Source organism: Pteronotus mesoamericanus, unplaced genomic scaffold (genome assembly GCF_021234165.1).
Source record: "Pteronotus mesoamericanus isolate MK-2021 breed Mesoamerican mustached bat unplaced genomic scaffold, CSHL_Meso_final scaffold_21, whole genome shotgun sequence".
Classification (NCBI taxonomy): domain Eukaryota; kingdom Metazoa; phylum Chordata; class Mammalia; order Chiroptera; family Mormoopidae; genus Pteronotus; species Pteronotus mesoamericanus.
Window position 1 is genome coordinate 12,905,587 of NW_026555310.1, and position 23,756 is coordinate 12,929,342.

At 34.8% G+C, this 23,756-nt stretch overlaps 1 protein-coding gene across 7 annotated transcripts in view; it reads left to right on the forward strand.

The window, feature by feature from the left end:
- KIF21A (kinesin family member 21A) overlaps positions 1-23,756 on the forward strand; it is a 136,085-nt gene that overhangs the window by 108,789 nt on the left and 3,540 nt on the right. For 4 of the 7 annotated variants that reach the window (XM_054591249.1, XM_054591250.1, XM_054591251.1 and 1 more), the window contains 11 exons: positions 2,278-2,492; positions 4,800-4,907; positions 6,277-6,405; positions 8,512-8,550; positions 9,201-9,215; positions 13,007-13,143; positions 14,784-14,964; positions 16,592-16,756; positions 18,797-18,914; positions 20,524-20,694; positions 21,955-22,154. In XM_054591249.1, coding sequence (XP_054447224.1) covers positions 2,278-2,492; positions 4,800-4,907; positions 6,277-6,405; positions 8,512-8,550; positions 9,201-9,215; positions 13,007-13,143; positions 14,784-14,964; positions 16,592-16,756; positions 18,797-18,914; positions 20,524-20,694; positions 21,955-22,154 — 1,478 coding nt within the window. The remainder of the gene's footprint in view (positions 1-2,277; positions 2,493-4,799; positions 4,908-6,276; positions 6,406-8,511; positions 8,551-9,200; positions 9,216-13,006; positions 13,144-14,783; positions 14,965-16,591; positions 16,757-18,796; positions 18,915-20,523; positions 20,695-21,954; positions 22,155-23,756) is intronic. The other 3 variants (XM_054591252.1, XM_054591255.1, XM_054591254.1) reach the window with 1 other exon arrangement.

Sequence of the window (23,756 nt, forward strand, 5' to 3'; positions counted from 1 at the left end):
AGGACTCAGGCTTCACCCTTAATAGGGTAGCAAGTAAGCATGTCTTTTCCAAAGATTCCATGTATAAGATAATGTTTTCTTTGAAAAAAGTTATATTGAAAAATTTCTCTGTGTGGAATTTGTGCTTTCCTGCATCCTTAAGCTTTTCTCACTAGGAATCATTATGGAGGCCTATTTATTTTTTTCGCTTACCCCCCTCACCCAGGTCTCTTCTAAAAGTTTATTACGTATTAAGGAAGTTATGTGTTAATTTATTAAAGTTTCCTAAATTTCCTAGTAATAAAGGAGACAGTCAAAAACTACTAAGCAATAGTAATTTAAAGCAGTTGGCTAATGAAATTGTAGACCTGTAATGGCATGTATAAGAAATCATTTTGATTGGTGGCAGACTTTTGAAAGTTTAACATTCTAGTATGTGTTTAAGTATTTCTTACTTGCTTTGTTTAACTATATCCTGAAGTGGTTTGATAATAAGCCAACTCCTAATTATCATGTTGTATTAAAAGCCAACAGGCTACAATGTATATTTGTAAAGGTTTTAAAAAATATCAATGATACATGCTGTTAAATGTGTAAGATACACATGGTACTTTTCAGATTGAGTGTTAACATTTGATACCAGATGAATAACCTAACCCTCTTTAGATGTTTGAAAACAAAGAGTTCTTAGTAAATACTCGTTGAATGAATGGATAGAATTGGGATCTGAAAGAATAATACTGTGCAAATGGACAGGAGGGATTTAAGGCCTCAGCAGTTAGTTAGATAATGGAAAGGAGTAATTTGGCCAGATGTAAAATCAGGAGTCGCGGTCGTTGTGATTACCTGAAGAGGACGTGCCCCTTCTAAAGCAAGTGGCCACCACTCACCCCTCACTCATTTTTGCCATGATGGCATATGGGCCTAAGGCTTACCAGATCCTTTGATTTTTGAAGAGAAGCCTTAAATACGGATTTTTAAAGACTTTTTAATCTTTAAAACACTGCAAACCTATCAAAAAACATCTTCAGGCTATATGTGTGGTCCTTGAGCCAAGTGTAGTTTGTGTTTTATTATTCTAAGTGACTAAGCAGAAGTAACCCAAGCCGAAGAAAACATTCTAGCATAGCCTGGATCCTGTCTTAAGTGGAGGGGAGACCCTCTCAAGGTAACTTTTCATCCTTTAGGCCTTGTGAAAACCGACTTATTCCTGCTCCCAAGAAAATGATTCCTTTCTGTCCTGGCCCTTGGCAGTGGAGAGAATTAACAGTGTAAAAAACTGGGACTTTCTCTTCTCAAGTTTTCAGAAGTGCTACTTACTGTTTGTTTTGAATTACAAAGATGCCTGGAAAAATCATTTATTTTTTTTCTCTTTGAAGTTGACTGTATGTTTCAAATAGGTGTGTACCGGCACTACGTGAAATGTAGGGGATATAAAGCTGAATTAAATGGGGTGTCTGCCCTTGTGAGGCCTGAAGTCTGGTAAACACCATAATTACCTATTAATTCCTTGGTGATAGCAACTCTGAGCAACAACAGGGTAATCACTTGGTTTTCAAGAGTAAAAAAGGGAAATGCTTACAGTGAGTTTAGGTTCTAGGAAAACAACCTTCACCTGCCTCCCCGTGCTACCCAAACTGGTGCAGGTGGGTGTTGAATTATCCAGCAGGCAGACTGAACACAGATACAGCATCAGGGGAGCGGGGGAGCACAGTTTGAGAAATGGGCGTAAAAATAGATATTAAATAAAGCATCTAAGCGTAGGAAAATTTAGAGTTTGGTTGGCCTTCCCTATAGTTATATTTTGGTTCAATTTCCTCCTCCTCCTCCCCCTCTTTCTCCCCCCACCCTTCTTTCTTCTTTTTAAACTATATACTGAGGAAGCTTGCCGGGAGTGGCAGGATGGCACAGTACCATTGGAGGCAGATCGCCTAGGGTAGAATCTGGCTCTGCCACTTATTAGCTCTGTGACTTTGGGCAAATTACTTCACTTCTCAGTGCCTCATTTGTGAATTAGGATAAAGATATTATGTGCTCCTAAAATAATGTGTTTAGGACAATGCCTGGCATACAATAAGTACAATACAAATGTTGGTTATCACTCTAGCCTGTGAAGATCTTAATCTGGCTGTAGCTCTGGCTTGTCACTATCTTACATGCTATGTTTGACACACTTGCTAGGAAAAGACACACTATATGTTTTTACCTATTTCAAACTAATATTAAATCTCTTATTTTCTAATCATCTTCTGTGCAAAAGTTTGCTCCTGATTGCTTTTCCTCCCATTCTCTGACTAGGCCCGAAGGAGAACCACCACTCAAATGGAATTGCTGTACGCAGATAGCAGTGAACTAGCTTCAGACACTAGCACAGGAGATGCTTCCTTGCCTGGCCCTCTTACACCTGTTGCAGAAGGGCAAGAGATTGGAATGAATGCAGAAACAAGTGGTACTTCTGCTAGGGAAAAAGAACTCCCTCCCCCATCTGGCTTACCTTCTAAGATAGGCAGCATGTAAGTCTGGCCTGGCTACACTAACTTCCTTTCTTTTGGCTTTTCTTTTTTAATATGCATGTTACTAATTTCTTATTTCTATTTTTAAAAATTTATGTTAATGAGAACTCTGGTTTCCAGTGTAATTTCTGTTAGGTATTATCTCACCTAATTTTTTGGACATTCAAAATGATTTGTAATGGAAATGTTCTTTGTTGAATTGCATTATCTTGTTTTGTAGTTTTAGGGTCATTCTTATAGGATTATAATTTTTGTTAAGACTGAGTTATCAATTGCAGATACAATTTATTTAGCAACACCTAAATTAGGTTAATGTTTTATGTATAAAACCATAATATAAAACAGAACCTTTAAAGACTCTTAAGTTTGCTCTAAATTATATATGTCCTAGTTCTAAGAGCCTGGTCAGGGTAATAAATCTTTGCTGACGACTTTAAAGAAAAAACAGAAATATGATTTACGATCAATACATTTTGGGCTTTCCTAATTCTTTGCCTTAAAACACATTACATGTCTGACATGAGTGTTGGCACAAACTATTTTCATTGGTATTATTAATGATTTGCAGGAGGGCACATTCTTTCTACCATCTGTGATGATCTGAACAAAAAATATTCTACTCAAAACAAATCTTATTTAGAGACTTTTCATTATTTTTTTCATGAGGATAAAGATTTTCCTGTACAGGCCCATGTGCATATGTGTACATTATGTGTGAATATGTGTTTTGAAAATTATATTAAAATTATGTCAGTCTGGTAGATTTAAGTGGTATTTTTCAAACTAACCCTCACATATAATCTAGCAAATGATTTATGGGATGAATTCATCACAGCATTGAGAAATACTGCCAAAGAGGCAGCACACACTATATGACTCTGCAAATAATAAAGTATAACAAACTTTCCCCCCTTGAATATCTCTGTTTCCCATAACTTTATGCATTTAATGAAGATATCTCTGTTGTCTTACATCCAGTAAGCCCAGCTGCAGCCTTTAGTTCCAAAATTAATTATAACGATGATAGAACTTTCTTGCATGTGCTTAAAGTGGCCTATGTAATTAACTATTGGATTTGCTATTAGAGATTTCTAACCAGTATAGCGTATGCTTCAGTGCTTTTCTGATAAGATGACAGTAGAAGAAATGCTTTGGGTGAAGGTAGTGAGACAGAACTGAGGACAGGTTTTAGGAACCCACATGTGTTCACTGTAGCCTGTCAGATGAGTAGAGACTTTTGGAACTTCAAGACTAAATTTATGGCCTGGAATCCAGATTAAGGTAATACCTTCTTTTTTGCCTTTTTTTTTTCATTAAAAAAAGTGTATCCTTTATGACAGGTGGTAAAAGATACCTTTTAGACTCTCTCTTTGGATTTATTTTTAAGTTTTCATAAATTCAGATGCTTGTGTAATTTTGCACAAATTTAAAATCTGGTCATGTGCTTGATGCAGTCACTTTTATGAGTCATTGCTGCACAACTTTTATGACATTAACTAAAATAATTCACTCAGGTGGCCTTTATAATTTAAACGATGCAGAAGTTCTAAAACTTGATTTTTTCTGATTAGAAAAATTAGGTCCACAAAGTTTAATTACACTTAGTTTTTGCTTTCAAATAGAAATCATGTAACTCTTACTGGGGACCTTGCTTTCTAATTCCTCAATGGACTTATTTTTCTTATTAATATAATTAGCCAAGAATAGCAGAAATTCATTTTCTCAATTAAAATTTATTACTAGCATATACAAAAATCATAGTCTTAAATTGTTAATTATATAACTACTATACAATTTTTAAAATTTATAAGGTAAGAATATTTTAATTACAAAAAGCTTATTAGTTAAAAATTAAATAATATAATTAAATAATTGTGTGGGTATTTTTTTCTTTAACTTTGGCCAAATATAATTCATTAAATCTTATTGTTTCTTATATTCTGATATTCTAATTTTTTTTCTTGCCAGACTGTAAAGACAATGTAACTGAAGCAATTCTGATCAAACTTAAACACTTACATTTAAAATAAAACATTTTAGCTGTTTGGCAATATTACGTTTGTTTTTCTATTCAAAGGTAATGGGTTTGCATATATTTGAAATGGTTGCCAATTTAAAAATTGAATATATAGTTGTTAAGCTTCTATTAACTAATCAGAATATTTTCCTATACTAGTTTTATTTCTAAGTAATCTTTCTCAAGTTCTAGTTATTAATCTATTACAAATTTTAGGTTGAATATCTGCCAAATAAAGTTATATGTACATATTTAAGATTAGATGATTACAGAATCTTTTTCTATTTCAGTCCCAGACAGCCACCTATGTCAGAAAAAAAACTTCCAGAGCCTTCTCCTGTAACCAGGAGAAAGGCATATGAGAAAGCAGAAAAATCAAAGGCCAAGGAACAAAAACAGTAAGTTACTCATATTTTTTACCTATTAGATTGTATAAAATGTCTGCTACACTTAGATGCTAAAGGACGATAGTGAAATTATTTTCCAGATTTAGGCCGGCCTTGTAGTTATGACTAATTTGACTAACCAAGACAATCAAGTCAGCTATTGGCTTGGCTAAGTGGTCTTCTAAATTTCTTGGTCACACACACCTGTACAAATATTTGAACACTTGTTCTGATTATGTGTACTTTTATATATTTTTCAATTATTTGCATATATTATTTTAAGAGTTAGCAGACCCTTGAGGGAGACGCTTATTAAATCTAACTAAGTGTTCTAGAAAAATTTTAAATTAATCTTGGCTGTCGTTTGATAAAACTACACTGACTTCAGCTCTTTGAAGTAGTTGACAAAAACTAGTGTTGGAGGGTGCGTGAGCTGGACCATTTTCTTCGGGATCTTTTATGTTTAAATTGGTATTATCCCCAATTGATTTTTTGCCAAAATCTTTAAAAAGCTTTTTGTGAGGTTTATTTTACTTAACAATACATAATATAATCTGATGACCCACTGGGCCATTGTAAATTGCAACAGCACAACATGCGGGAAGGTGAATGAATGGGTTAGAGTCGCTGTCACTCATCTATTTGTGGCACACCCACCTCTCCCTCAGGTCACCTAATGCTCTGCATGTGGCAGGTGCATCTGTGACACAGCCTTGAGTGAGAACACCAGTGCCAATCTGCATTTAAATATTGGTACAACTTATTTCTTTAACATGGAAATGAATATAAAAAGAGATTTTAACATATTTTCTGTACCTGAGAGGACAGTGTTGCACCATCCTTCGTCCCTGAACCAGCACGCATACTCTGGACTTTGACCACTGGGCTGACTTGAGTTTCAGGGAAATTACCCTTCTTATCACCCTTGCTTCCTGTATTTAAAGGTGTCTGTTTCTACTGAATCAGATGGCTCAAGAATAATTAGATGTGGGATGGAGCAAAAAGTATTTTTTTTTAAGTAATCAATTGAGTAGACAATCACTCTTAAACCCTCTGCTGCTGTCTCTTTGTCTCTAAAATGAGCAACTTGGTTTTAATTCTAAAATTGTACAATTTTAAACTTGGCTTGCTTTGTGCTGCCTTTACTTTAGCATCTAGAACTCTCTCTTTAGTGCCATCTTGTGGCCAATGTAACAAAATTCAGTGGAAAGAAAATTAAATAGTTCAGAGTGCATTTTATCTTACAAAAAAGGAAAAGAAGAAGAAAGGAAAAGAAGAAGGGTTTCTCTAATGAAAAGCTTCTTTTAAAAAGCATGTTTCATATAACATTCCTAACAAATCATAAACAAAACCACCGATTTAATGTTCTTTTTTCTTGTAGCTCAGATTCTGGAACCTCAGAGGCTAGTCTTTCACCTCCTTCTTCCCCACCAAGCCGGCCTCGTAATGAGCTGAATGTTTTTAATCGTCTTACTGTTTCTCAGGGAAACACATCAGTTCAGCAGGATAAGTAAGTTATTATGGAAAAGAGCCCCAACGATTTATTACGATATTCTGAACCTTACCATACAGCCTGTACATTCAGCCATCTCTTAGTGTGGGAGATGGAGTCTGACTTGTGAACTCTTGCCGAATTTTATGTGTTGTTCCAACAGGAAGTGAATCATAGAGACAATATTACAGAAAATTATTTTCCTGCTGAACATTATTCCCTGTTACAGATTTGCATTGCTGTACTTCAGCACTTGTCTTGCTCTTTCTTTTACAAGTACATTAGATGCAAAATATCTTTGAGACCACTGGAAGGTTAAATTTCTTGGGATTCCTCAGCTTCTGTGAGCATACAGACGCCTCTAATACAGATAGTGTGAGTTGAAAAGAAGCAAATTATTTACCTTCAGTGGATATAACAGTTTATAAAGACCACTATAATATGTGGAACATGTTATTATCATTTGGTTGTTCTATACAAATCCACCATAAAACTTCGATAGTTGTGTTCTTGGAATAAAAGTACCTTTATGGGAAAAGAGGCTAGGACTAAGGGTGAGTTGTGGTGGAAGAGAAGTTGGAGGGATATGGATAATACTATTTTCATTAAATGTGGAGTGAAAAAGTATTCTCACACTGAGCCAGAATCTCCCTTGCAAGAATTCAATACTAACAATGCTGCCTTATGGTATTTATTAACTCTGATTTGTCTGCTTTGATTTTGTATGATAACATTGTGTATGTGTGTACTTGATATCCAGTCTCTCACCCCAATTATTCGTTTTCTGCACTATAATCAATCTGTATATATCAATAATTTCTGAAATTTATAGGATTTTGTTTAAGATATTTGGCATGTTTAGATCATGCTAAACGGCTTCATAGACTTAGAGAAACAATATCATTTTGAAATAATTTTTAATCTACTTAATTTATGGATAAAATTTTTCATTTGATTTTAATATAGTTTAATCAGCCAATGACATATCCTTTAAATTGATCTAGATAGGTAAATATCGTGATATTATGTGTTACTGAAAAAAGACTCTAACATTGTTACATCAAACCTATCATTTAATTAAGAAAAGGGTAGAATAACATTAGGTTTGTCTTTGGGAAGCTCATTTTCACTAGTGATATGAGGAATTATCAAATTTTCTTAACCTTGCATTTAGTCATAAAATTTTCTGTCTTTTAATAATCTTGACAATCTCATCATAGTTCCACACTTTTTACTAAAATGTTTTTTATCGACTACCAATAATTTGACTCTTGTCATTTCTGAAAGTTAAAACTTAGAATAACTACTTTACACCTTCAGACACTTACCTACCATTTGAATTACTTTCTTCTGAATTCCTTTTTGAGACAAGTATGTTTCACCCATTACATGGAGATCCTGTACATTGTTTCTGGTTACACTCCATGCCAGCAGCACTTACCCTACCCTCTCCTCGTTCTTCTCAAACCTATTAGACAAGTTAAATAGATTTTTCTAATAACCAGACATACCTCCAGTCTTGGAGGTTTTAGGATAAGGCTGATGGATGGGTCACCTACTTTTAAATCCTTGTGAAGTTCCCCAGCTATCAGCGAGGGACTCTCTAGTAACAAATACATATTTTTTTAAAGATAAGTTAAAATCAAAGGTTATTAAATTATGACTCATTTGCTTCCCTTTCAAACATGCAATATAATTTTGCAACTGCCCCCTTAGAGTCCAAATCTAAAGTAATTGTTAGAATGAATGAAATGCATGAATAGTTACTGAAATGGAAAATTTATTTCTGGTACAAGTCAATTAAATAGAAAGAATCTTGAAGTGATATATTTTACTTATTTGATACTGTTGCTCTTTAGGACCTAAGTTTTAGAAGTAATGGTACATAGGTACTGTAGATCAGGATAGAGAATTTTTTGCTTTGGAGTCATGGTAAATATTATAAGAATCAAACAGTTTACTAGAGTTGCTGACATCCAGTGCAAGTAGAAAAGCAAGGTACTATAAAGGAAGTGTTGGCTATGTTTCTATTATTCATACTGTTGATTTTCAGTTCAATCTCAGTGCCTTTATCTGTTGACATCTGCATTCCTTCTCCTCATAATTCTAACTCTTTCACTGTAGGTCTGATGAAAGTGATTCCTCTCTGTCGGAGGTACACAGGTACTTTCTTTCTATCTTTTCTCTATTCTGGCATTTCATAATGTTCTAGCCTTTCTAGAAGCTCTAAACAAGTCACATTTTTGTTGCATGCATAACTTGTTGTAAACCATAGTAATGCACTAATATTTTTAAACATATTAATTTTGACATTTTTTGTGATGTACCTTTTTGACAAAGTTGTGGCAAACTTTTTTGTGTAATAACAAAATCTTGTCTTATTTGTTTTCTATTAAGTTCTATGAATACTGATTTCAAGAAAGTTTGTTCCTCAATGATATTTTTATTTCCAATACCTTAGAGTCTGGGAGGGTGAAAACGATTGTTTTTTATTGTTTGCTTAGCAATTTTAAATAAAGAGTTTATGGCAGGTTTTCTGATTTTAAAAAAAAGGTACGCTAGAAAAAAAGGATACAATGATACCAACATATAGAAAGAAATAGAATGTAGAAGAGCTTTTTTTAAAAAAAATATTTTCTACTGATTATGCTATTTTTAAAATAACAGTGTTGCATTTTTTCATGTTACGGATTTTTTTTTGACTCTTAATTTCTCTCTGTTCCTCTCTATCATTTCTTCTTCCCACTTATCATTTGTCTTCTCTCTTTTTGCACTCGTTTCCCCTGTTTTATGGCCATTTTGCTGATCATCAGTAGATCCTCCAGAAGGTAGGCAGAGGGAGGGAGATGCAATTAATCTCATTCACAGTATTACATTTTTTTCCTTTCAATAAGGTTTGTTTTACAAGTTTGCAACATTTATCCTTAACTTAAAGTAACTATTTTAAAGTTGGTTGCTATATTCCAGAATGTGAATAGATTAATTCTAATAGAAAAAAATACAATGGATTTATGTTTCCAATTTCTATATTTCCATACTCCATTTTCTATGTTCTATATTATTAATACTTGAGAGCATTTTTTGGTACTTAATTAATAAAATGCTATGTTTAATGTTGTAATTGTTTATCTTCAGAAATGAGAATAATCAATGATATTAAAAGATATAAGAATGAAAACCAGTTTCTCCAGAAGCTATGCCATACTTAAGTCATTGGTCGAAAATGTTTACTGAATACTATTGTGATATAAGAGCCTTTGACATGAGAAAATTGTATGTGATGTTATATGATAGGGGAACATTGAATAAATTCTTGAATGACAGAATTATGTTGGATATTATTGGGTTGACCAAAAAGTTTTTTTCTCTGTAAGATGGCTCTAGTAGCACTTAGTTGTCTTTAACTTCATTAGAAACAGTTTTGTTAGATTGTATTGTGATAGCTATCATATCAAAATTGGTGACTTATTGTGTAGCCATTTAATATTGACAATGGAAGAAAATATGCAATATTTTCAGCATATGATGCTTTATTATTTCAAGAAAGGTAAAAAAGCAACAATGCAAAAAAAAAATTTTGTGCAGTGTATGTAGAAGGTGCTGTAACTGATTGAACGTGTCAAAAGTGGTTTGCAATGTTTCGGAGCTTTGTGCTAGAGATTTCTTGCTGGACGATGCCCCACAGCTGGGTAGGCCAGTTGAAGTTGATAGTTATCAAATTGAAGTATTGATTAAGAACAATCAATGTATACCACGTGGGAGATAGCTGACATACTCAAAATATCCAAATCAATAAAATTATTGGAGAAAATGAAAAATGTGTCTTTTATTTTACAGAAAAAAATAAATGGACTTTTTGGCCAACCCAATATACCATAGGGGAAGATATAATACATTCTGAGGATGATGCTGATAATTTGAACGAAAGAAATCTTTTGGAGACATAGTGTCATACAATTGAGGCTACTGGTATTTTTTCCTTAGAATGATTGGTATCATTAAATACAAATCAAAAGCAGCTCTTAGACTGTTACCATGAATTTTTTTCTTTATAGTCAGCTTGTTAGAAATATACATGCATATGTTTTCTGTTTGAGATGTAACGGTAGCAATTAACTGTGCATTAATCATCTCTCTAAACATTTGAAGCATTAATTTTATGGCATCAATTCATACTAATAACCTCACATCAGCAGGAGGATTTCAGAATGTTGGATTTCAGAATGTCAGATTCAAAATTTAGAGGAAGTTTGGCTCCTGTTTCAGCTGTAATCTGTTTAAATTCTTACATTACAAACAAGTTACTGAGTATTAATTTCAGGATTTTCAAGTTGACATATGTACACAAAGAAGAGCATTAGACTGTGTACTTATATATCTAGTAGTAACAATTCCTGGTATCATTTCTAGGATGCTGAGCTTCATTTACTTTTTGAAATCGTTATACTTGACCCTAAAAATAAAGTGTTTTTTTCATAATCCTAAGCCTAAATTTACCTCCTTTAAATTTCTATTCATTGGTCTTTCATGAGATGTCTTTAGCTATACCAGAATTAACCTAATACCTCTTTTTCTGTGTATGAGACAGTTCTTTAAATATGCAGCCCTTTAACTGTGCTATTGTGTCCTCTATATCATCTATATCGGTTTAGTTGCATTATCTGTTCCTTATATGATACGGTCTACAGATCCTTCATTCTGCATCCACTATTTTAAGAGGTGTCTAATTTTTCAGTGTTCTTAAAATGTGGCATCTATAACTCAACTCCATACCAGATGTGGCCTCGGCAGAATGTGGTAGCTCTATTACTTTATTTCTCCTGAAATATTTACTTCAGTTGAATAAATCATTGAAAGTGTTTAGGAGAACAACCATTAGTTGTCAGTCCATTGATCTTGTATTCAATAACTAAATCACTTTACTTTTTAAATGCAGCTTACTACTAAGCCACTTTCCTCCTTGAAGCATTCTGTTATGCCTTTTACTTAAATTTTATTCAATTATTATTTTCATCCTAAGTATATACTTAACAGTAAATGAATTTTGTTTCAATCATTTTTCTACACAATACAGCATAGTAGCCAGCTTTATAATGTATCAGTTTAAGAAACATACTATTTCTGTCTTTAGAGCTAGAAAAAAATAGACTGGATTTTGAAGGTCTCCTTTCAGGCGCAGGACCATTGATTCATTAGGTGTTACTCCGAACACCAATGGAACTACCTTACTACAACAGTTTCATACTTACCCACTCTGTCCGCAAGGATATCATTGGAAAGGCTTATTGTCTGAGCATTATTGGAGTCAACATATAACGTGAATGTGACATTCCCCTATTTTGTTGCCTAGTAACCCTATAAAGAACTTCCTTCATGAGATCAATGAACTTTGTTATCTCTTATTGATGAGCCTTTATTTTTGTGTTTATAATGATTTTATTCATATGTAATTTCTGAAATCCACTTTTCTCCTGACTTTTGGAATTGAATCTGCATGGCTTGTCCCCTTTATTGATCTTCTTAGAGTACCAGTGGAGGCATTCCGTTGGTTTTTGCCCCCACAATGTCATACACTTTCAAAAACCCATGATAAAATGATTTAAAAACTGAAATACGTGAATTCATCAAATGTCTCCATTGTTAGCTCTGCTTAGCTTGGGTTCATTCTTCCTCTTAGCCTTTTCTGCCCCTTATGTCTTGAAGATTGTTTTCTTTCATCAATAACATAGAAACCAACTTCTTTTAATCCCTGTATTTGTTTTAATATTATGCCATGTGTCTTATATAATGGACATATTTCAACATAATTTTTCTTCCTGCTCAAAGCAAAGATACATTTGACTGATATATTTATCATGTCTTAATTCAGTCTCAACTTCAGTCTTATACAGTTATTTCAATTCAGATCCTAAATTAAACTTTTTAAGAATAGGAATAATGTTTTGATAGTCTCTAACTTTCCAGAGTGCATAAAGCAGAAACTTGGGAAACATTAAGCTTATGGGAAAGATCCTTAAAGAACCTCGCTGTTCTTTTAAATTCTCATTCTTTTGTCTTCTTTGAGATTGTTAGAGTATTTTCTTTTAAGTTTTTGATATTTTTGAACTCCATTAAAATTCTGTACACGCAGTCTTGTCCTTTTTTTTTTCAGATTTTCTTGAGATAAGCTTTCTTGGTATTTTAGGCAGTATGTGTTATACTTTCTCAGGAATGTCCTTTTTGACATACAGTAACAATCAAGCATGACATGGAGCCACATCTTCCAGTTATTATGATTTATACATTTTTATTTGTCAGAATTCACTGTACTAAAACACTCCCAACATTGCTTCATTAAAGGCAGAAGAGATGAAATTGTTAATTAGAAAATCCAAATGTATCATACCCTTTGCTCTTTGGAGAATGCTGCTGCTATTTGGTGCCTAATTAGTTGACGTACTCCATCACTACTATTGCAATTTCACATGTTGTCTCTATCCTTTTGCTTAAAAAAGAGACGAGGAAGCAGTCTGATTTTTACTGATTACTTAGAGAGATTTCTTAAGGTCAGGGAAAAACTAAAATTAGTTTCCTGATATAACTACTGAAGTTGTCTTCTAATTTTTCCTCCCCACCTTAGGGGTATAATCAACCCATTTCCTGCTTCTAAAGGAGTCAAAGCTTCTGCACTTCAGTGTATTCACATAGCTGAAGGACATACAAAAGCCGTGCTCTGTGTGGATTCCACTGACGATCTCCTCTTCACTGGATCAAAAGGTGCTAGTAGTTGTTTCATAGGGTTATTTAACAGATTCTTTTCAAAAGAATGATTATATTTTAACAAGCTTTGAAAATGAAAGCGAAACTGCTCAAACCCGATAAGAATCTGAGAGAGAATGTGGTTCAACCCCTGAATTGTATAACCTATATAATCATTTCATAGTTGGGAAGAATGTAAAGTCTCTGTTGATGTTATGTAAATAGACTATTGGGAGACTACATCTCCCTAATGCATGGAAGCCCTGAGTTTGGTAGTGCAGTTTACATAAAAATTTACAAGAGTCCATTAGAATGTATAGTGTGGTAAAGAAAATCAGAAGGGTAGCAACCATAGCAACCACCATTTCTTGAACACTTAACTATATGTCAGAGTTTATGCTAGACACTATTCAAATTTTATCTTATTTAATTCTCACTACAACCCTAATGAGATACATGTGGCATCCTCATTTTACAAATGAAGACACTGAGGATTCAAGAAATTAAATTTTCCCAGAAAAACTTAGCTAGTACGTGGAAGAGCCAGGATTGGAAATCTAGGTCTACTCATCTCGAAACCTGTACTCTTAACCCCTTTGGTACAATTGTAGGTAGCTAGAAATCAGCTCTATGTGCTAGGAAGAGTTATGGACAAAGAGTTTGGGGGTTTTTGAAAAGGGAGAAATTTGGCAAGCTTGTGGGAAGTAAGTAAAGCTTTAACAAGGGGGCATTTAGAAAGAACCTTGTAGGATGGTTTGAATATTGATAGGTAAGGACTGGCAACCACGATTACAGAACAATGTGAGCAGAGACATGCAGGTAAAAGTGGGATATGTTTGAAAAGTAAATCCAATTGGGTTGAATAGTAGACTATACGGAAGAGAAGTGGGGAGACAATGTGGCTAGAAAGGTAAGGAGGAAGCACGTACAGAAATTTGGGGAGCTAGTAAAAGTTTAGTATTTAGGGATGTTACAAGACTCAGTTATTGCTCATTGTCTGAGGTTATGTGTAAGAATCTGGCTAGAACTTAGGAACTGTACATAATGGCAAACAGTTCCCCATTTAAAAATAACCTGCTCTGTGAAAGTATCCTTTTCCAATGATTCAAATTAAATGTATCTCTCCAGGATAATTAGATAGTCAACATGTCAGGAAAAAAAAATAGAATAGTTTTATGCTTATGGTTTTGCATCAAAATTAAACCCATCGTGCTGGGACCCCTAGAAAAGGAAAGGGTTGTGTTTAGGCATGTGGTGTGTTATGAGGGGGTAGAGACGTGACCAGAGCAGAATGTGAATCAGCAGGAAGAGGCTGAGGCAGGATGGCCATTTTAAATTCGGAGCAATTTGAAACAACACTCATTTGATAAGAGTATTTCAAAACTTGATATAATAATTTTTAATGTTGCATAATGCATACAACAAGGCATCTCTGGCTTTCAAGGCATCTAATCCTTTACCCCTACTTTGCCCTTGAACCTGGGGTGGAGGGTCCGGGATGGAGCAGGGCGCCTGTGGCGGATGAGTGGAATAATTACTGTTTTCTTACTGCATTCCCTTCTAGTAAGAGAGAACTTGTTTAAATAATTTCTATTGCTAAGATAATCTAATTTAGTTTATATTGACAGTATTTCCCCTTTTTCAATTGTTTGTTTTAGATCGTACTTGTAAAGTATGGAATCTGGTGACAGGGCAGGAGATAATGTCACTGGGAGGCCATCCCAACAATGTCGTGTCTGTAAAATACTGTAATTATACAAGTCTGGTCTTCACTGTGTCAACATCTTATATTAAGGTGTGGGATATCAGAGATTCAGCAAAATGCATTCGAACGCTGACGTAAGTAACTTAAAGATAAGTAGCATAAGAAAAGATAAGAAAAGGCAGCGCTATAAAGGCAATTTTATTTATTTATACCTATCAACTTCTAAAAGGATGTTAAAATGTTTACAATAAGAGCACAGGGTAAAAAAACTATTGAGGAAAATAAAGTATGAGAGCTTACTGCTAAACAGGGAGAGATAAATCATATTTGATCCCTAACACTAAGGTATTACATTTTTGTAGTATTTACTTCCTGATGTAGTTAAATGGTTTATATTTTTTTACTTCAAATGAATACCACTCCTTGGAAAATAGCACAAATCACGATTGTGGATAGTTAAGTATTTGTAATCTTTAATCAGCTGGTATTGAATAATCGATGGGCTTATTGAGAGGGGATGGACTTACACTGCTTTGGTGTTAGCACAAATTTCATAACTACAGGCTATAGTATAGTTTCTGTGTCTGTTATCATATATGTCTTTAAAATGTGGAGCAAATAAGCCCATAATGATTCTTTTTGACATAAGACCGCTGAACTGTTTTATAATTGAAATTGAGGTGAATTTTGCTGGTTTAAATAAGAGAAGGGAACATAGGAAAGATTAATTTTTACTAAAATTAGGGTTTTAGAATAGGTATTAATCATTTATAAGGTAGGGATTATTAACCATTAATTACTAATTTGTATTTGGAGAACTACTAATTATTTATTGTACTGAATACAAGTCTCTTGAGGGAAATTTTATTAAAAAGATGTTGGAAATTTATCAATCCAGTTGACTCCCTAAAGGCAAATATAAGAAGATTGATTATAACTTGATATTTTTGAAGTTAGTTGAGAAAGTGTTTCAAAATTTTAAAATATACTTATATTTAGAATTTATCCAAGGAGATAGAAATAAGTTTGAGTCTTTAGCACATAGTAAATACTGCATGTATGAGTGGGCTAAAGTAAATAAAAACTAAAAATAACTTAAAAAGTCCTCAGAGTCTTTAATGAAAGAGCAAATTTTTAAAAAACTTTATTTTTAGAGAGAGGCGAAGGGAGGGAGACTAGAGGAAGAGAAACATCAATGTGAGAAAAAAACATTGATCGGTTGCCTCTCATATACACCCTGAGGAGACCAAACATGCAACCCAGGCATGTGCCCTGACCGGGAATTGAACCAGCAACCTTTCGCTTTGCAGGACAATGCCCAAAAAAGTGGGCCACACCAGCTCAGGGAGAAAGGGACAGATCTTATAGACGAAAGGAATATTGGTAGGTCTGGTCATCAGGAGGTTTCTGGAAGCTGCAGGAAAGTTAATTACCCTTTTTAAAAAAAATCTTTGTCACCTAATTTTTTTCTGAATGATAGTTTAGTCATTCCTGAGTCAGGGCTTATAATTCCTTAGTTTTATAATAGAATTTCAAATTAAGAGTCTTCAGCTGTGTCATCTTGTTTTATTCATTTAAAATATCTGGAGTGCCAACTGTGTGTGTGGGAGGTGCCATCCTGTGTTCTGTGCACGCAGTGACCAAACAGGCACGGATCTTACTGTTGCTTATGGCAGGTTTCCTAGGAATTCAAGGAGTTTTAAGCTGAATTCCGGTGCAAAAATGTGACTTGTTTGTTTCTTTTATTCTGTCTCTGTTAAGATCTTCAGGTCAAGTTTCTCTCGGAGATGCTTGTTCTGCAAGTACCAGCCGGACAGTAGCTATTCCTTCTGGAGAGAATCAGATCAATCAAATTGCACTGAACCCAACTGGCACTTTTCTTTATGCAGCTTCTGGAAATGCTGTCAGAATGTGGGATCTTAAAAGGTATAATTTTGATGAAAATGTACTTCTTACATGTGGAAAATACAACTTTTTGACAGTACATGTGAAATCTAATTTTTATAACCCCAGAAGTTAATGTAAAGTTCATAGGCTTTTCTATTCAGCTCAATACCCCTAAAAGTCTCTTCTCTCAGTAGCAAACTACTCACAATTTTCCTTTCTTTTAAGTTGCATGGCTGGAGAAAATGTATATGAAGGAAAATAGAATTGAAACCTTAGCCTTTTTGAATATTTGTTTACAAATTGTGTTGTTTGCTTGAAATAGGTCAGGATCCACATCCTAGTTTTACCAGTACCTTTGAAAGAATTACTTTTAGCAACATTATTTAGACTTCTTATTATCTCTAACATTTCAGTTTATAAACTTAATTGAACAAATGTGGGCATAAAACCTTAAAGAGTTTTTGTGAATATAAATATATTAATGTATGTATACATAAAGATGATGAAGTGGTTAAAAAGTGACCGATAAATTGAAATGTAAGGCATTACATCTTTGATTTGATTTTTATATGCCATGAATAGGAACTTTTATCCTTTAGTTGAGTGTTTATTTTAGTTTCTTTTCTAGTTCTTAAAATTTTTGGCAGCAATAGCATATTCATTTACTAGTTAACACAAACTTATTCAACTTCAGTTTTATCAGACATGGCCCGAGTGTTATATTAGTTCCTGAAAATAAAAGCTACACCAGACAAACGTGGTGCCTACCTTCTTAGAGCTCATGCTACAATGGAGGGTAAAGGCCATCAAACAGCGATTATAGGGTACTGAGTCAAGTTTTCAATCAGGGTAATACAGGGAACCCCCTTCTACAAGGGCTTTGTCAGTGGTAAATAAAAGGGATGAAGGGATCTTTACTTGAGAAACTTTGAGACTAACTAGTAATAACATTTCAACAGACGACTGGAAAGTGTAACAAGCATAATTTGTAGACAGAGGGGAGAGAAAGAAAGAGAGGAACTGCCGTCCTGAATACTCTTTTAGAAATAAAATGTAGAAAATTTAAAACAGAGCTTGTTTAAGAAAATTGGAAAAGTGGGTAGTTGCTTTATTTTTGAAGATGTTAAATTTGACACATATTAGGAACACCATTGAAGAAAATAGTCCAACCATGACACATAAGGCAGAAAAGACACCAGCTTTTTGAAAATCTTTCTACTTTTGCATTTTGCTGAAAAGTTAGATCTTTGTGGAACATGGTTAATTTCAGCAACATGGTTAAAAACAGATTCATCTTAACTAAGTAACTGAGAGGATAGTCTTTGAGAAACAAGTATCCTGAAAGCCAAATACATCTCTGTATTCTGGCAGCTTGATTTGAGGCAGGACTGTGAAACAAAGGTTATTGTCACTCCCTGTTGATTGTCATCATACATATTCCTACCAGCCAGATATATGTTCTGGTCATTTTCATATCTTTCTAATAACTGATGAAATGTACCACCTATTTTCTGATGTACATATATACACATATATGTGTGCATAGGTGTATGTATGTATAGGTGTATACATGAGTGCCTCTGTGTATTTGTATATGTAAGAGTATTCGTATCTTTAATAAAATAACCTTATTTTCACTGTATTGTTATTGATCAGCTAAGTTATATTAGTGGTATAATTATTTTAATCAGTTTTCAATTGGACCTAATAACATCAGCCATATGTCTAGCACATGCTTGAACATTTAACAGATTAAGGTTTACCTGCACTTAGATTGGAGTTCAGATTAGTCATTTGCCATTTTTTTGGACTTTTGCTGCATCTTTGTATATTACATAAATAACATTAGTCAGCTCTAGAATACTTCTTTAGGACTCTTCCCTTGTACATCATAGCATAGCTTAGTTTAGCCATTTTTTAAAAACTAATTTGAAGAGAGTTGCATAGAGGTGGAACTAAAATAAAAATAGTAAGTTAGTGAACTATTTTATCAAAGAACATAGATTATTTATATTGAAGCTTGGCCTTAGAATGCTGAGAAATATTTTCAGAAAAAATTATTTTTCTTTCTTTTTAAAGGTTCCAGTCAACAGGAAAGTTAACAGGACACCTAGGCCCTGTCATGTGCCTTACTGTGGATCAGATTTCCAGTGGACAAGATCTAATCGTCACTGGCTCCAAGGATCATTACATCAAAGTGTGTATGACAGAGCTGGTGAAGTATAGTTTGAAGTATTCAAATTCATTCACCCTTTCTCTTAATCAGTTTTTTCACTATTCCTAGCCTTTGCTTTCTCTTCCTTATCTTTTCCTCCTTAAACAGTTCCTGATTTTATCATCTTATTTAATCATGTATTCTCATATTTGATAGAAGATAGGTTGGGAGGGATTTTAAAGATTTTAACTTAGTCATCCAACTGATACTTGAGTCTCATTGTCGCCATCTTTTATACTGGACATATTTTGGTCTTCAGATTTTATAAAATTAGCAGATAAGGTGAGGAAAATGTGTGGTTTGATTCTGGAAATGTTAAATTTGGGATACTAACAGAGGACATCCTCATGTAGGCCCACAGGCTATTAGAAAGGCAATTCCAGAGCTCATGATAACTTACAACTAGAGATGAAGGTTTGGCAGCCATTCACATGGAAGCAGATGTTCAAGGAGTTAGAGTAAATGACACGGGCAAAGGAGAGAGAAGCTGGCAGGACTCGGCCTCAGGAAATACCCTAAGAACCAATAGGAGTAAAAGGGGGACACAGAAAGAGATAGAAGGAGTGTAAGTACTCTTTGCAGAAGCTTTGATTAAGAGAGAAAAATGGGTGACTTGAAAATAGACTGGAGGGGGTAACTGGATGAAAGAAGGTGAAGGGATTAGCCAAATAAATAAATACACACACACACACACACACACACACACACACTTCCTGCCACCCCCCCACAAGTGTGGTGATGGCCAGAGGGATGGGGGAGAAGGGGAGGAAAATGGGGACATCAGCAATAGTGTCAACAATAAAAATGAAGAAAATTTAAAAAAAGAAAATAGAATGATATAAGGGGAGAGGATTTTGTATCCAGTAGACTTGAGCATGTTCACGTGCTTGGGAAATGGGCTCAGGGGAGAAGAAAAGTGCAAGAGGAGCGAAGTGGCAGTTGATGAAGGCGGCGGGAGGAGCCAGAGGCAGGTCAAAGGTATGGACCTTGGGAAGAAGTGAGCACACTGTAACATCTGAACAGAAGGCGCGGCTGAGAGAACATTTGAAGATAAAAGGAAACTTTGGGATGTAGGAAAGGGTCCAGAAATATATTACTGATCATGCTAACCTTCTCAGAAACCAGCAGGTCAACAGTTTTGGAGACATGAGGGCAACTGAGGTGAGTGGAAGGTTTTGAAATAGGGGAAGGTTTTAAAGTAAAGTGTAAGGGGAATTTGAGATGACTACCAGTACTTCAGAGCTTTCTAATAGCATTTAAGTAACAATTATATCCTTTATTCAAATTTCCACTGGGTTGATATTTAGCATTTTTACTATTGAGCATATCATTCGTACACTTGTACATAGAAAAGTTCATTGCATTTCTTAAAAGTCTACATGTGACATGTAAGCGAAAGTACTAGGAAAATAGGACTCAGGTTCATCCTGTGTGGTTCATACCAAGTTAATTTAGTTAACTTGATAAGATACTGTAACAAAACTAATCATATATGGTTAATACACATGTGTATGTGTTTCTACGAATGAACACACATAAGAGCTTATTTTTAAGTTAAATATGATGACTGCTTTCTTTCTGCTTTTTTTAGATGTTTGATGTAACCGAAGGGGCTCTTGGAACTGTGAGTCCCACCCACAATTTTGAGCCCCCTCACTACGATGGCATTGAGGCACTAACCATACAAGGGGATAACTTATTTAGTGGGTCCAGAGATAATGGAATCAAGAAATGGGACCTAGCGCAAAAAGACCTCCTACAGGTAATGTAAAACCTTTTCATGGAATGGAGTGGGTACCTCAAAGCCATTCTGTGTGAGAATTTGAAGAGCCTCCATGTAGATCTTCATTGTTTAAGAAAACATTAATGAGGGCTTCCCCTTAAGGAGTGTTTCATTTTCACCCACCCGAGTTACTAATTATGAGAAGGTCAACATTCATAGATCAGAGGACAATAGACACTGAGAAAAGTTGAAAGACCTGGGATCGTCTCATGCATGTGCTTATTAAATAAAATCATTCTTGGAGTAGAGCAGTTATAACTTCTCACTTTGTTTTATTTTGTTTTATGTACACATTTCACAGAGAACCAAGGTTAGCTAAAGCCAAAGTAGTGTAAATGATTCTTCACCTTACAAGAATATCTTCGTGCATCCAAAAGTGGCGGTTCTCTCATTCCCTATAGAAGAATAATTGGATTGGAGTGTTTTGTCAATACAGTCAAATATTGATGTCTTTTCCTAATTCCCAGGGGAATAAATGAGTTAATAAGTGAGATTGTTCTCAATTTCAACCTTTCCCCAATACATGCACGGGTGTGTATGTCATGCAGTTGCTGCCACTTTCTTGCTTGTGACAAGATAAAAACAAACAAGTAGCATGAATATTAATAGAAAAAATGGCAACAGATGCATATATTGCATTCAAAAGCTTTTATCGACACACATTCATAATGGGATGTTTATATGGTGTATGTAAAAATATTTGCACATAAAATATAGTTATATAGTCTGATCATATAATTATTGTTTGCATATTATAGATGTATGTTAGTTCCAGTCTTCTAGGAAAAGCTTTAGGCCTCCATGTTCTTTACTCAAAGTCCAAAGCACTGCTTTTAGGGGGCAGTCCTCAGAGTCTGCATACCAGGTTGTAGTCTTCAAACTTGTTGTGTTAAATACATTTTGAGAAAGGTGAGATGCTTATTACCTATGAAGAGGATGTGATGTTTGAAAAATGTTGTATACTTTCCAGGTCTCTTAGATTCTATAGATGTTTAGCATTATAGGCCTTTAATGCTGATAACGCTGATGACGATTAGGCACATGTGGGAGCAAATTACAGATTTATTTCTGTAAGTCCCTGAGAGTTATTGCTTAGAAAAATGATTTTTTATAATTTCCAGGTCATTCAACATTCCAAAAATTGAGTTTGTCAATAAAAATGTTTGTAACTTTTCTGGGCGTGAAAATGCCTATTTGGAAGGCTCCCCTTAAGCTTCTGATTTCTCTTTTTTCTCTCAGCAAGTTCCAAATGCACATAAGGACTGGGTCTGTGCCCTGGGAGCGGTGCCAGGCCACCCGGTGCTGCTCAGTGGCTGCAGAGGGGGCATTCTGAAACTCTGGAACATGGATACTTTTGTGCCAGTCGGAGAGATGAAGGGTCACGATAGTCCTATCAATGCCATATGTGTTAACTCCACTCACATTTTTACTGCCTCTGAGTAAGTTTTTCTTACGTGATTTTTCTCTGCATTGGCTGCTTGTGTTCAAATTTCATCAATGAGTTGTAAGTATCTGGAAACATGGAACATGAACACCTTGAAATTCCTCTTTTATTGTAGTGATTCTCATGTCTGCCTTTATGTCCGCCTTGAGATGTGAGGACTGAACTAGCAAGCAAAGTATAGACAGGCTTATAGATGGAGAGCAGGATGACAGCGGAGGGTTGGGGAAGGAGGGATTGAGCAAAAAGGAAAAAGGACTCATGGACATGGACAAGAGTGTGATGTTGGCTGGGGGCAGGGGGTAGAAGGGGACTATATGGTAATGGAAAAAATACAATACCCCCCACCAAAAGATGTGTTATTTGTATTTTCTGATGCACAGTGTGGGTACTGAGTTTAGGCTCCCCAGCCTTCATAATAGTGTTCTTCCTATATTACCACGCTGCTTACACTAAGTCTGCTGCCAGATGAGTAATTTCTAAAAAATTTTTTCTCCAGAAAGACAACAAACCTTGCTTTTCTGCACATTTTCAACAAGTCCTTTCAAATATCTCTTTGTGCCTCTTCCACCTCCCTTTAAAGTATAAGTACATAGTAATAACATCTCCTTCCTCCTTCTTGTGAATGGCTGGGTTGACTGATTCATTTGTTCATTTATTCATTCATGATGAGTCTCCAATGTGCCAGGCATTGTTCCAGGCTCTTGCGAATAGAAAAGTGAACACAACAGATGCAAACCAAGGTTTAGATTCTAACAAGAAGACAAGAAAAGAAATAAGTAAAATACATTAAATCATGGTATGTGCTATGGAGAAAAATAGAACAGGAGAAGGGGATAAGAATATCATGGCGCAGGGTTACATAATAGGTCACTCAGTGAAGGCCTCAGTGAGAAGGTGACTTTGAAAAAGATGCTTGGAAGAAGTGCAGAGATGTTGTGACCATACAAAATGGCATAATGTATATATAAGTACTTTGCAAAGGAAAGCATATGTACTATAATGTAAGTCATTGGTCTCACCCAAATAAAATGTAATTTCTCATGAATATCTATCTTGAAAATCCCCCTAGGTCATTTGTGCATCAGTCATGTTACGTAATTTAATTTGAGCATCTTTTTGATTTGTTTCAACGAGTCTCATTTTACTCTTAGCAGTTCTAAATGCATGGTTACTCTGATTTTATTTTGAAACCCCTGCTATATTTCCGGGGCAACTCTTATAATTTGTGCTGTTTCCATCAAATCCCTTTTTTCCTTTAGAGTTTTTTTTTTTTCATCAAAACCAATTTATTCTGTGTTTTTCTAAAGTACTCACCTTCAATGCTTTGATAATGCTCTTTCCACTATGCATTGCTTTCTTAAGAGTCACTGTCTTTGCTTATTCTCTTGGAAACTTGTTGTGTCTGTGATAATTTACTGAAAATGATTTAATACCCTGCAGAGCTTCAGGACACTCAGTAAAAGACTATAGAAGTATTATGTATCACTGAGGTCTGGTGGGTAAGGTATGATTAATTGTACTAACCTCTCTTCCATTGTACTGTCTTATTTTTGAAGACCTGAACTGTTTCTCAGTTTATCCATAGTGTATTTGATGG